General features: G+C 37.9%; 1 protein-coding gene, 1 long non-coding RNA gene and 1 pseudogene across 3 annotated transcripts; all 3 read right to left on the reverse strand.

Moving 5' to 3' along the window:
* Positions 1 to 952: 952 nt before the first annotated feature.
* On the reverse strand, positions 953 to 4,319 carry LOC311072505 (vacuolar-sorting protein SNF8). The gene is made up of 8 exons (XM_084097547.1): positions 3,963 to 4,319; positions 3,828 to 3,878; positions 3,592 to 3,730; positions 3,165 to 3,269; positions 2,736 to 2,808; positions 2,514 to 2,655; positions 2,361 to 2,435; positions 953 to 1,526 (listed from the first exon to the last, which is right to left on the reverse strand). Exons 1-8 carry the CDS (start codon positions 4,014 to 4,016, stop codon positions 1,389 to 1,391), a joined length of 777 nt encoding a protein of 258 aa, XP_083953673.1. The 5' UTR covers positions 4,017 to 4,319; the 3' UTR covers positions 953 to 1,388.
* Positions 4,320 to 7,834: 3,515 nt separating this feature from the next.
* Positions 7,835 to 8,941, reverse strand: LOC311071734. Its single transcript, XR_014603922.1, has 4 exons — positions 8,801 to 8,941; positions 8,309 to 8,437; positions 8,128 to 8,223; positions 7,835 to 8,043 (listed from the first exon to the last, which is right to left on the reverse strand). It is a non-coding gene; the product is annotated as an uncharacterized lncRNA (long non-coding RNA).
* Positions 8,942 to 9,188: 247 nt separating this feature from the next.
* Positions 9,189 to 12,062, reverse strand: LOC311071733 (vacuolar-sorting protein SNF8-like; annotated as a pseudogene). Its single transcript, XR_014609533.1, has 7 exons — positions 11,843 to 12,062; positions 11,708 to 11,758; positions 11,471 to 11,610; positions 11,041 to 11,145; positions 10,612 to 10,684; positions 10,461 to 10,531; positions 9,189 to 9,714 (listed from the first exon to the last, which is right to left on the reverse strand). The product of XR_014609533.1 is annotated as a vacuolar-sorting protein SNF8-like (transcript).
* Between the last annotated feature and the right edge of the window lie 816 nt (positions 12,063 to 12,878).

Genomic DNA, 12,878 nt, shown 5'->3' on the forward strand with positions numbered 1-12,878 from the left:
CCGTAAAAGTCTAGTGGGGCTACATGCCCACCAAATTTCATGTTCCCCGGTGTTTCGGTGTCCCTGGTATCGTTGACGAAAAAATTCAGTAGATGACGAAAAAAAAACAAAAAAAACTTTGACAATCGATTATGGGCTAGGTTGATGTGGGCCCTTAAGACCAACATACTATAAAAATTTCTTCATCCTCGGTGCCACGGTTCAGGTAGTTATTTAGGAAAAACTGCATTTTTTGGGTTTGGGGGGGCCCAGCGTGGGGGGGGAGTGGCCCCCGGGGACCAAACGAAATTTTTCCGTAAAAGCCTAGTGGGGCTACATGCCCACCAAATTTCATGTTCCCCGGTGTTTCGGTGTCCCTGGTATCGTTGACGAAAAATTCAGCAGATGACGGGAAAAAAAAAAAAAAAAACTTTGACAATCCCTATATGACCGCTTTCGCTAGCTATGCTAACCTGATAACTGATTATATTTGTACATTATAGCAAATCCTGCAGAAACAGAGATACAGGTAATTACTTATTTCTTATGAATACATATATTTTGAGAATGAGTTTCCAGAGTTCAAAATGACTGAATTGTTTGCATTTCCTGATGTGCAGATTAGGGTGTGCCAGCACTGTCAGGGAGGGTTTTCCTGGCATCAGGAGGAATTGGAACAACACGAGCTGTCTCACAAAGTGTGTCCATTCTGCACTCAGATCTTTGACGACTGGCAACAGCAGGAATTTGAAGATCATGTCTACAGTCATGAGGATTAGTCCGTTTGGATTTCTAGATCTGATATAATGTATTTAGGAAAGTCGCTTTTTAAAGTACTGAATGGTTCAGGATTTTCTAGATATGCATCACTTTCGTTATTAGCTACTGTTCTAAAATAGGGAAATTACATGTTTTTTTTATTATTATTATTATCTATTAATAAATAGAATAGATAGAAGATACACAATAGACATAAAATAAAACTAGTACCATTTTATTTTATTTACCAATACTTTTTTTTTCCAGTGGTGAATCAGGTTTTAAAATAATAAACATATAAAACATAATGAGACTTGTTTTTTTTTTTAGATGTGTAAGAGCCCTTGTGTGCTGGGCTCCTCCAGTGACGCTCCTGACGCTGATCTGCTGGGCATGCTGGGGGCAGACAGCCTGGGTTGCCTGAAGCGCCTGCAGCAGCGTCTGGTCCAGCCTCAGGGACTCATTGGTCCCTGCCCTCCACCTTCCTTTCCTGGCCATCAGGAGTTCTTCAAGTGACTAAGTGGATGATTTTATTATCAGTTTTTCCTCTCAAACAAGCTTGGCTCACACAACATTGTGACATTCTTTGACCTTCACCCTGATCTCCTCCTCCTTGCATGACAATATATTTACAAAATAGTGTCTTATTCTCAAGGTGTCATTTGGCTGGCCTCCTCAGGTGTGACGTCTTGCAAAAACAGTTCCGCGAACAGAGCTGGCAGCCAGTACTGTGGCTCCACTGCAGCTTGGGAGTCCAGCCACGCTAAGCCTTCTTTCAGCAGGTGATCCTGAAAACAGTGCAAAAGATATTAAAGAGGACCTATTATGCTTTTTTTTTGTACATTTTCAACTTTCTTCAGTGTGTAATGTTGCTGTTTGAGCAAGAAAAGGTTACGTTCAAACTGCGAGCCTTGGTGCTCAATTCCGATTTATTGCTCAGATCCGATTTTTTGTTTAAAAGCAGAATCATTACAGGTTAAAGCTTGTGTGAGTTGAATTTTTGGTGAACTTAGACTCATTTCTCGTACCGAATTTATAAAATAATCATTAAAACATTCCGCAATAATCTGATCATCATCCTGGATACAGCCATCCACCATGAGTTTTAAATGTTTATTTGCTGATTTTTCCCTTCCAAGTAATTTGTCAATGCTCTTCCATAACTTTTTAGAGTTTCCCACTGATCTAGAGTGACGGTAAAAGTCGCATGAATTCTGATATGACTTGAAAAGATTAGATTCCATGTGGTTTGTGCTGTTCACACTATCATTAGAAAAACAGATCTGAGTCACATGGAAGCAAAAATAGATTTGGGCCACATTTACCTGCAGTCTGAACGCAACCAAAGTCCACTCCAAAGGGAGTTATTCTCTATATCAGTAAGCTCTGTTTTTGAACTCCCTGAAAGAGGGGCTTTATAAGACCAAACTAAACAGATAGACTGGGAAGAGAGCTTCTGTAACAATGTAAAATGAAAAATAGTGTTTTTTTTAACATTCAAGCATGAAAACCTATTCAAGTAGACCCCAAAATCAAGATTTTGCAAAAGGGCAAAATAGGTCCTCTTTAATTTGTGATATAAAAGCATTCAGATTGGTGTTTTGTTTTTCCTGCACACTTACAAGAACGTGACAGGCCCGCTCTCTCTCCCACTTGAGGCTGTCTCTGATCTCGCTCACTGTCACATAACCCTTTTTCTGTAAAACAAGGCCAATGATCAGATCTGACATCACAGAAGTGTAAAGGCCTCAGACTTTGTGTCTAGTATTGATTACCTCTGCTAGCTGAAGGACAACAGTGTGATCCATGTTGAGCTCTGCTGGGACCGACTGGACTAGATAAGAACCTCCAACAGGAATCATCCCGAAGCCATTTCCCATGGCCTTGAGCTTCTTGATGGCCCGCACCAAGTCATCCCTGAGTGACGACATTAATGGGTGGTGAGAGAGTTCATGTGTTCAGAATAGATAGAGAACAGTACAATCAAAGACACTCACTGGCTCACATCCTGAGCAAACTTCCCTCTTCCTTTCAAGACACGGTGGTGAAGTTCCTCCAATGTGATGAGACCTGCACCAATAATATCATTTATTGATTAATACTTACAATTATTTTGATTGAAAGTGAAGTTTTAGAGAGTTGTACTGGGCAGTTATGTGGTCATTACTGCAAAACAAACCAGGTGACAAGGTGATCAGGTCTTGTATGGTGTTTTAGAGAGTGTCTAGGAACGCGTCAACATTATTTAAATGCCACGATTGACCAATCAGAATCAAGGAGTCCAGACAGCTGAATAATCATAATAGAGCATTTGTTTTGCCACACATATGCAATATCTCCAAGGCACAAAATACTACCATCAATATAAGCCCGTTTAATTGATAATATGCAATACCACTTTAACCCAATGAAATGACAAAACTTACCACCATTTCTGTGTTTTAAAGCTAAACAGACTTCAATGATCTGTACACCAAGCTCATAGTAGAAATCTCCAACTCCAAGCATCTCAGACCAAAATCCTTTTCCAGCTGCACAAAAAAAAGAATAAAGTTCATAAGGTCATATAACTTTTTTCACTGAAATTCTAATTATTTATCATTATACTTACAATAACATATTATTTATATTATAACTATACTGTATATCATTTATATATAGTATAATTATAAATTATCATTAGTATATGAATGAGTATAAATCATAAAAAAGTAATAATTTATATAATTATACTTAGAATTTATAATGTAAATTATACAAATTTCATATGAGCACACTGTATAGACTACACTTTAATATTACGGTAAATAATAAAATGACATATAAAGGGAAACATTTAGGATAAATACATACATGCAAGTGGATCGACCCCTATGGTGGCACACATCTCTTGGAACTGAACCCTGAATTGAGAGTTTTTACGGATTTCTTGTTTATGCTTGCTGGCAAACTCCTCCAAATGGGTCTTAAAGGTTTCCAATTGTTTTGACATCTACAGGGACAACACATACATTCTGAAACTGTTGTTTCACATCTGTAAAGCTTGCTTTCATTCAAAATCCATGTCGTGCTCATCAGGGTACACGCACCTGTGCAATCTGATCCTCAGCCAGGACATTACCTCTCTCTTTATACTTTGCCTGTGACAGTAAACAAATTAGCTGGATGAAAATGCTAAATTATTTTCCTAGTTAATTAATCTCGCAGAAGTGCTGTGATCATACCTCTGCAAGTTTCTTCTTGGCGATCGCTCCAGCTCCGACTCCTCTTCTGTGCATGATGTCTAAATAAGAATCTCTAAAATACTACAAAATGAAACGGTATTATTTTCCTGTTCTAACAACTAAGTTATAGTAATTTACTTCCTATTCAGCTGAACAGCTTACGAGCTACATAGTAACAAATCGAGACAGAATGAAGAAGCAGGCGAACTAAAATAGATATATTACAATAAAACAAACTAATAGTGTTGTTCTCTGTCAATTATGCTCTTTATCTACAAAGTTTCCAACAGTCCGGAAAGAAGACATCAACAGAAGTGTATTATTTCTTCTGTACACGAGTTAGGGCTCGTCGTTACTAATGTTTTGGTGAATGTGTCGATAACGACACCCATCGGACTGGAGAGCAACTGACGAAACAATGTTACTTGGTCAAGTTCATAGATATATCTATGGGTCAAGATTCTGTGGGATCATTATTCACATGAAAACATTTTCTTCGCACTTAAAATGTAACGTTACTTTCTGCAGTTTAGAACATAAAGCGGAATTATTACAAACAATCCTCGCTGTCATTAATCAAAATGTAGCGCTTCATTGGAAAAATAATCCTCAACAGCTGCATATCAGACTGATATTTCCATAAATGTATGTGATTTTTAAAACAAAACCCCATTATACGCACATGTCTACACAAAACTTGCAAGTATGTAATATTTCATCAAATTTTGTAAATTCAATATTCAACATAGGCTTCATCAAACGTGTGCAAAAGAGCAGATTCAAATGAAGGATTTTGGCCGTAATTGGGGCTGCTATTTAGAACTTTTTTTATTATTATTATTTTATTTATTATTTTATTTATTTTTTATTAATGCCAAGGTATCAAAAATATAACTTGCATAGCAAAAATGTACAAATTACATACAACGAAATAAAGAAAGCAAAACAGCATATATATAGGCTGCATATAGCCTGTACATATGCTCATAAAAAATAAAATAAGAAACAGAACAGAAAGCTTTAATGAAATAAATTAAAAAGTTGAAACAAGTTTATTGTCTTAAGAGCTTTAAGATTCTTCGATGACGAAATGCTTTGTTGGACCTCTCGACCTCACTCCATTATGACGCACACACTCTATGACGTCATAGAGGCCGCGCTAAAGTGCAAAGTTGAGCATCAGTCTGTTGAGTTCAGGAGGAAAACGCAGCGATTAGCAGTATTATCAGACTGTTTATTTGCTAGTTCAAATCGGATTTTTGGATATTTTATCAATCTACTGCAGAAGTATCATAGCAGACATATCAGAGAATTGATTTTTCTAGTGATATTGGATTTTTGGATAAGTGCCTAATTGTCAATCCATTGTGATCAATTGCGATCCATTGTGAAAATGACATTTCTGAGCAAACTTTTTGGATGCTTTAGCTTCTTGCCAAGACACCACTTGTCAAGACAGTGCAGTGATGGCAACCTAGGATGTAGCAGCATTCAGGAGGAGCCCATCCAGAGACCTCCAGAAGATACAGACATGGAGGAAGAGATGGACTACGAGGACTCTCTTGTTGAGCTGGAAATATTGCCAGATTTCTCCAGTGCGGCAGAACCACTGATGATTCGAGTGGAGGAGCCTGAATCCCAAACTCCACATGCCGGAGTGGAAAAATTTCCACGTTCCTGCACAGTGGCGAAGCCATTGCTGATCCAGGTGGCACCGCAACACCCTCTACCAGATGAGGTGGAAACATGGACATCTTTCTCCACTGTGGCAGAACCATTGATGGCTGAAAAGGAAACTCCCCCTGATGAGGTGAATAAATCGCCATGTTCCGCCACTAAAGGGGCAGAAATTCTGATGGTTCAAGAGGCACATGCTGAGGAGGAAATACTGCCATCTTTCTCCACTGTGGCAGAACCATTGATGGCTCAGTTTGAAGAACTTGAAAAAGAATTGCCAAGCTACTTCACTGAAGTGGCAGAAACACTGATGGTTCAGGAAGCACCTTGGCATCTCACTCCACCTGCTGAGGAGGAAATATCTTTCTCCACTGTGGCAGAACCACTGATGGTTCAGATGGCACCAGCTGAGGTGGAGCAAGAGTGTCCACCTGAAAGGAGAAGGACAGAGAAGGAGAGACAGAAATGCTCTTCAACTATAAAACTTCCAGGTGCAACTCCACCAGCAAAGCCAAAACATGCTTGGATGGATGTCAGTCCTGCACAAGATACCAAGGCTGAGAAAGAGACAATAAAAAAAGAGAGAGAGGTTGAAGATAAAACTCCTGTAATGAATGACGAAATGATGAGGTGTGTAGTGGAGGTGGATCTGAGACAAGAAAGGAGAATGAAAAAGGAGAGAAAGACTGAATATGCTACTCCACCACCAGCAAAACCAAAGCTTGCTTGGACGGAGATGGATGGAGACAGTGCAAAAGTCACACGCACGAAAAAAAGAGAAGATGAAAAGAGAAGGCCTGAAAGACAAGCAAAGATAGAAGATAGAAAGACAGAGCAGGCAGCAGATATTACTCCACCTCCCGCAAAGGCGGAAAAGACGTACCTACAGGAGCCTGAAAGCAGCAGCAAAATCAGCCAGAATTCCAGCAGAAAGCAGAAGGGACTTCTTCTCATTTATAACCTGGTAGAGAAAAAGGTCACTGCAGAGAGAGAGAAGAAGAAGATCAGAAAAGAGGAGAAAATACAAAGGCAGTTACTGCACGAAAGATACCGCAATGATCCATCCATGAAACACCTGCTCATCAACAAACACAACAGACTGAGCAAGTCATATGCTGTGGTCTCACTCTCATCATCTGAGCATCAAGGAAATAGACAATGAAAAACATTTAAAGCAAATAAAACGTATTTTTATAGAATATTTCTGCCTGTCTCGGTTTATCTGTTTGTCTGTGAGTGTGTTCAAAGTGAATTTAGTTTTGAGAATGTGACTTTTACACCTGTAGCCTCATATGTTCACCACTAGATACCTTTCTATGTGGCATATGGGGGTAAGTTGATATCATTCTGTTGGACTGTGCTCACATATGATATTTACATATTATCACATATTATATATAGTTTTTTAATTCATATTTTAAATTAGCTTAAGTAATTTAGTTGTGGTTTTGTTATTCTTATTAGTTTTTTAATTTTTATGTGTAAGTTAAACTACATGAAAATGAGAAATGTTGCTGCTAAAAATAGGTTGATTTTTTTATATTTTATTTCAGTTAAAGTGTATTTTATAGGTAACACATTTTTTATGGTTTTAGTTTTTAGTTAACTATTATAAACCAGATTTATGCCATATATATATATATATATATATATATATATATATATATATATAAACCTAATGAATGCGTGGCAAGGTTTATATATCAGGCCCCTGATCTTCTGGGTGGTGCAAATGTGTTTTGTTTTACTTATATGAATTAAATTGATAAATGTAGGATTTGATATGATTCATCTCTCAGTTGCTTTCAAAGAGAGGTGAGGACAGAATTAATTTTGACAAAAGAAAAAGAGAAAAAAAAAAAGATTCCCAAATAATGCCTCTGTGGACATGCATACATATTAAAGGGATAGTTCACCCAAAAATGAAAATTCTGTCATAATTTTCTCACCCTCATGTTGTTCCAAACCAGTTTCTTTCCTCTGTTGAACTAAAAAGATGACATTTTAAATGTTGGTAACCAGACTATTGATGGTAGCCACTGACTTCTGTAGTATTTTTATTTTTTTCTATGGAAGTCAATGGATGCCGTCAAATCGTGAGTAAGTTTTTGTGAACTATCCATTTAAACGTCATGAGCGAACAGCTCTACATATTTTTTTTTCTAATGCAAAAAAAAATCACAAATGACAATTGATGATTTTGAAAACAATTTAATTATAATTAGGCTAACCGATACATGACAAGATATTTAGATAGGGGTGAATCCAGGGTGATTTGGACACTTTTTGCCATTGAGATGTCTAGGAAAAAATTTGAAATATTCTGGTACACTCCTTTGCTCTTCAAATTCGATCTGTTCTCCAGGTCGCTTTAGAGGCACGTCCTGTTTAGCTTTATTGATTCCTGTGGGTCATGAATAAAACATGATCAAATGCAATTTACACAATGGTAAATCCTGATTATTTTCACTTGCAGAAGGCAACTTACTTGAAGGCATCGGCTTTACTCTGAACCCACATCACAAACTCTTTTTTCAGCAGGTCATTGAAGATGCGAGTGTCTGAATCATCTGCCATAGCTGGTCTGTAAATGAGCATCAGATGCTGCCTGTTACTTTATGCAACCTGAATATGTAACATATACATGCTGTCCATTTCCCCAAACTTACTCGCTCTTCTTCTCTCTCTGATTGAGCAAATAGTTGACAAAGTTTTTCTGAACCATCGAGTCCACAATTTTGCTGATGTCACTTGCAATGGTTGATTCAGCATAACGACGGCTAAACTTCTGGATTGAGCTATTAATGATATTTGAAAACAAAACAAATAAAGCATACAAACAAAACAATCTTCTATTTCATTTGTCTTGTCTTGAAAAAAATGTCATTTATTCCTGTGATGGCAAAGCTGAGTTTTCAGCATCATTACTCCAGTCTTCAGTGTCTCATTATCCTTCAGAAATCATTGTAATATGTGCTTATTTGGTGCTCAAGAAACATTCCTTATTATCAGTGCTGAAATCAGTTGTGCTGCTTAAAGGTACATTATGTAACTTTTGGACCTCTAGTGGTTTGCAGAGTGTGTGTGTTCACTACACATTGCTCCTAATGTGTGTGCACTAACTTGGATGGGTTAAATGCAAAGGACAAATTCCAAGTTACCATACTTGGCCTTCGCGTCATGTCACAAGACATGCCAGCACTGTCAGGAGGGTTTTCCTGGCATCAGGAGGAATTGGAACAACACGAGCTGTCTCACAAAGTGTGTCCATTCTGCACTCAGATATTTGACGACTGGCAACAGCAGGAATTTGAAGATCATGTCTACAGTCATGAGGATTAGTCCGTTTGGATTTCTAGATCTGATATAATGTATTTAGGAAAGTCGCTTTTTAAAGTACTGAATGGTTCAGGATTTTCTAGATATGCATCACTTTCGTTATTAGCTATTATAATGAAAATAGTTCTAAAATAGGGAAATTACATGTTTTTTTATTATTATTATCTATTAATAAATAGAATAGATAGAAGATACACAACAGACATAAAATAAAACTAGTACCATTTTCTTTTATTTACCAATACTTTTTTTTTCCAGTGGCGAATCAGGTTTTAAAATAATAAACATAAAAAACATAATGAGACTTGTTTTTTTTTTTTTTTAGATGTGTAAGAGCCCTTGTGTGCTGGGCTCCTCCAGTGACGCTCCTGACGCTGATCTGCTGGGCATGCTGGGGGCAGACAGCCTGGGTCGCCTGAAGCGCCTGCAGCAGCGTCTGGTCCAGCCTCAGGGACTCATTGGTCCCTGCCCTCCACCTTCCTTTCCTGGCCATCAGGAGTTCTTCAAGTGACTAAGTGGATGATTTTATTATCAGTTTTTCCTCTCAAACAAGCTTGGCAAAAATATGACAATATATTTACAAAATAGTGTCTTATTCTCAAGGTGTCATTTGGCTGGCCTCCTCAGGCGTGACGTCTTGCAAAAACAGTTCCGCGAACAGAGCTGGCAGCCAGTACTGTGGCTCCACTGCAGCTTGGGAGTCCAGCCACGCTAAGCCTTCTTTCAGCAGGTGATCCTGAAAACAGTGCAAAAGATATTAAAGAGGACCTATTATGCTTTTTTTTGGTACATTTTCAACTTTCTTCAGTGTGTAATGTTGCTGTTTGAGCAAGAAAAGGTTACGTTCAAACTGCGAGCCTTGGTGCTCAATTCCGATTTATTGCTCAGATCCGATTTTTTGTTTAAAAGCAGAATCATTACAGGTTAAAGCTTGTGTGAGTTGAATTTTTGGTGAACTTAGACTCATTTCTCGTACCGAATTTATAAAATAATCATTAAAACATTCCGCAATAATCTGATCATCATCCTGGATACAGCCATCCACCATGAGTTTTAAATGTTTATTTGCTGATTTTTCCCTTCCAAGTAATTTGTCAATGCTCTTCCATAACTTTTTAGAGTTTCCCACTGATCTAGAGTGACGGTAAAAGTCGCATGAATTCTGATATGACTTGAAAAGATTAGATTCCATGTGGTTTGTGCTGTTCACACTATCATTAGAAAAACAGATCTGAGTCACATGGAAGCAAAAATAGATTTGGGCCACATTTACCTGCAGTCTGAACGCAACCAAAGTCCACTCCAAAGGGAGTTATTCTCTATATCAGTAAGCTCTGTTTTTGAACTCCCTGAAAGAGGGGCTTTATAAGACAAAACTAAACAGATAGACTGGGAAGAGAGCTTCTGTAACAATGTAAAATGAAAAATAGTGTTTTTTTTAAACATTCAAGCATGAAAACCTATTCAAGTAATAATAAGAACCTCCAACGGGAATCATCCCGAAGCCATTTCCCATGGCCTTGAGCTTCTTGATGGCCCGCACCAAGTCATCCCTGAGTGACGACATTAATGGGAGGTGAGAGAGTTCATGTGTTCAGAATAGATAGAAAACAGTACAATCAAAGACACTCACTGGCTCACATCCTGAGCAAACTTCCCTCTTCCTTTCAAGACACGGTGGTGAAGTTCCTCCAATGTGATGAGACCTGCACCAATAATATAATTTATTGATTAATACTTACAATTATTTTAATTGAAAGTGAAGTTTTAGAGAGTTGTACTGGGCAGTTATGTGGTCATTACTGCAAAACAAACCAGGTGACAAGGTGATCAGGTCTTGTATGGTGTTTTAGAGAGTGTCTAGGAACGCGTCAACATTATTTAAATGCCACGATTGACCAATCAGAATCAAGGAGTCCAGACAGCTGAATAATCATAATAGAGCATTTGTTTTGCCACACATATGCAATATCTCCAAGGCACAAAATACTACCATCAATATAAGCCCGTTTAATTGATAATATGCAATACCACTTTAACCCAATGAAATGACAAAACTTACCACCATTTCTGTGTTTTAAAGCTAAACAGACTTCAATGATCTGTACACCAAGCTCATAGTAGAAATCTCCAACTCCAAGCATCTCAGACCAAAATCCTTTTCCAGCTGCACAAAAAAAAAAAGAATAAAGTTCATAAGATCATATAACTTTTTTCACTGAAATTCTAATTATTTATCATTATACTTACAATAACATATTATTTATATTATAACTATACTGTATATCATTTATATATAGTATAATTATAAATTATCATTAGTATATGAATGAGTATAAATCATAAAAAAGTAATCATTTATATAATTATACTTAGAATTTATAATGTAAATTATACAAATTTCATATGAGCACACTGTATAGACTACACTTTAATATTACGGTAAATAATAAAATGACATATAAAGGGAAACATTTAGGATAAATACATACATGCAAGTGGATCGACCCCTATGGTGGCACACATCTCTTGGGAACTGAACCCTGAATTGAGAGTTTTTACGGATTTCTTGTTTATGCTTGCTGGCAAACTCCTCCAAATGGGTCTTAAAGGTTTCCAATTGTTTTGACATCTACAGGGACAACACATACATTCTGAAACTGTTGTTTCACATCTGTAAAGCTTGCTTTCATTCAAAATCCATGTCGTGCTCATCAGGGTACACGCACCTGTGCAATCTGATCCTCAGCCAGGACATTACCTCTCTCTTTATACTTTGCCTGTGACAGTAAACAAATTAGCTGGATGAAAATGCTAAATTATTTTCCTAGTTAATTAATCTCGCAGAAGTGCTGTGATCATACCTCTGCAAGTTTCTTCTTGGCGATCGCTCCAGCTCCGACTCCTCTTCTGTGCATGATGTCTAAATAAGAATCTCTAAAATACTACAAAATGAAACGGTATTATTTTCCTGTTCTAACAACTAAGTTATAGTAATTTACTTCCTATTCAGCTGAACAGCTTACGAGCTACATAGTAACAAATCGAGACAGAATGAAGAAGCAGGCGAACTAAAATAGATATATTACAATAAAACAAACTAATAGTGTTGTTCTCTGTCAATTATGCTCTTTATCTACAAAGTTTCCAACAGTCCGGAAAGAAAACATCAACAGAAGTGTATTATTTCTTCTGTACACGAGTTAGGGCTCGTCGTTACTAATGTTTTGGTGAACGTGTCGATAACGACACCCATCGGACTGGAGAGCAACTGACGAAACAATGTTACTTGGTCAAGTTCATAGATATATCTATGGGTCAAGATTCTGTGGGATCATTATTCACATGAAAACATTTTCTTCGCACTTAAAATGTAACGTTACTTTCTGCAGTTTAGAACATAAAGCGGAATTATTACAAACAATCCTCGCTGTCATTAATCAAAATGTAGCGCTTCATTGGAAAAATAATCCTCAACAGGGCATATCAGACTGATATTTCCATAAATGTATGTGATTTTTAAAACAAAACCCCATTATACGCACATGTCTACTGTTGAGCATAGCCAGACAGTGACATACTGCCACCAAAAGTGCGTACCTGAAGGATAGCTGGATCCGACATGGAATCCACTGGGCAAAGTGTGACGCCGGTCCATGATGGTAGTGCCCAGCCGCTGGGCCTCCACCCCGCTCGTCACGGCACAACACGCGGGCAAGACGCCGCCACCAGAATCCGGCGAACCAGAGCAAGGGAGGTTAGTTTGTTGTACATAACCAGACAGCAACGTCCCGCGACCCAGAGTGCGTACCTGAGAGACACCCGAGTCCAACGTAAAATCCAATAAATTCACTGGTTTGGCGTGGTGTGGACCGGGACAGGGATGAATAGGCTATCTCC

The sequence above is a fragment of the Abramis brama genome (assembly GCF_963993115.1).
Source record: "Abramis brama genome assembly, chromosome: 21".
Classification (NCBI taxonomy): Eukaryota; Metazoa; Chordata; class Actinopteri; order Cypriniformes; family Leuciscidae; genus Abramis; species Abramis brama.

Excerpts from the sequence above, each read along its gene's own strand:
- LOC311072505 (XM_084097547.1), bottom strand. The coding sequence starts at position 4,016 with ATGCACAGAAGAGGAGTCGGAGCTGGAGCGATCGCCAAGAAGAAACTT. Across the intron at positions 3,879-3,962 it reads CCAAGAAGAAACTTGCAGAG|GCAAAGTATAAAGAGAGAGG; the intron begins GTATGATCACAG and ends TTACTGTCACAG. Across the intron at positions 2,436-2,513 it reads TTGTCCTTCAGCTAGCAGAG|AAAAAGGGTTATGTGACAGT; the intron begins GTAATCAATACT and ends CTTGTTTTACAG.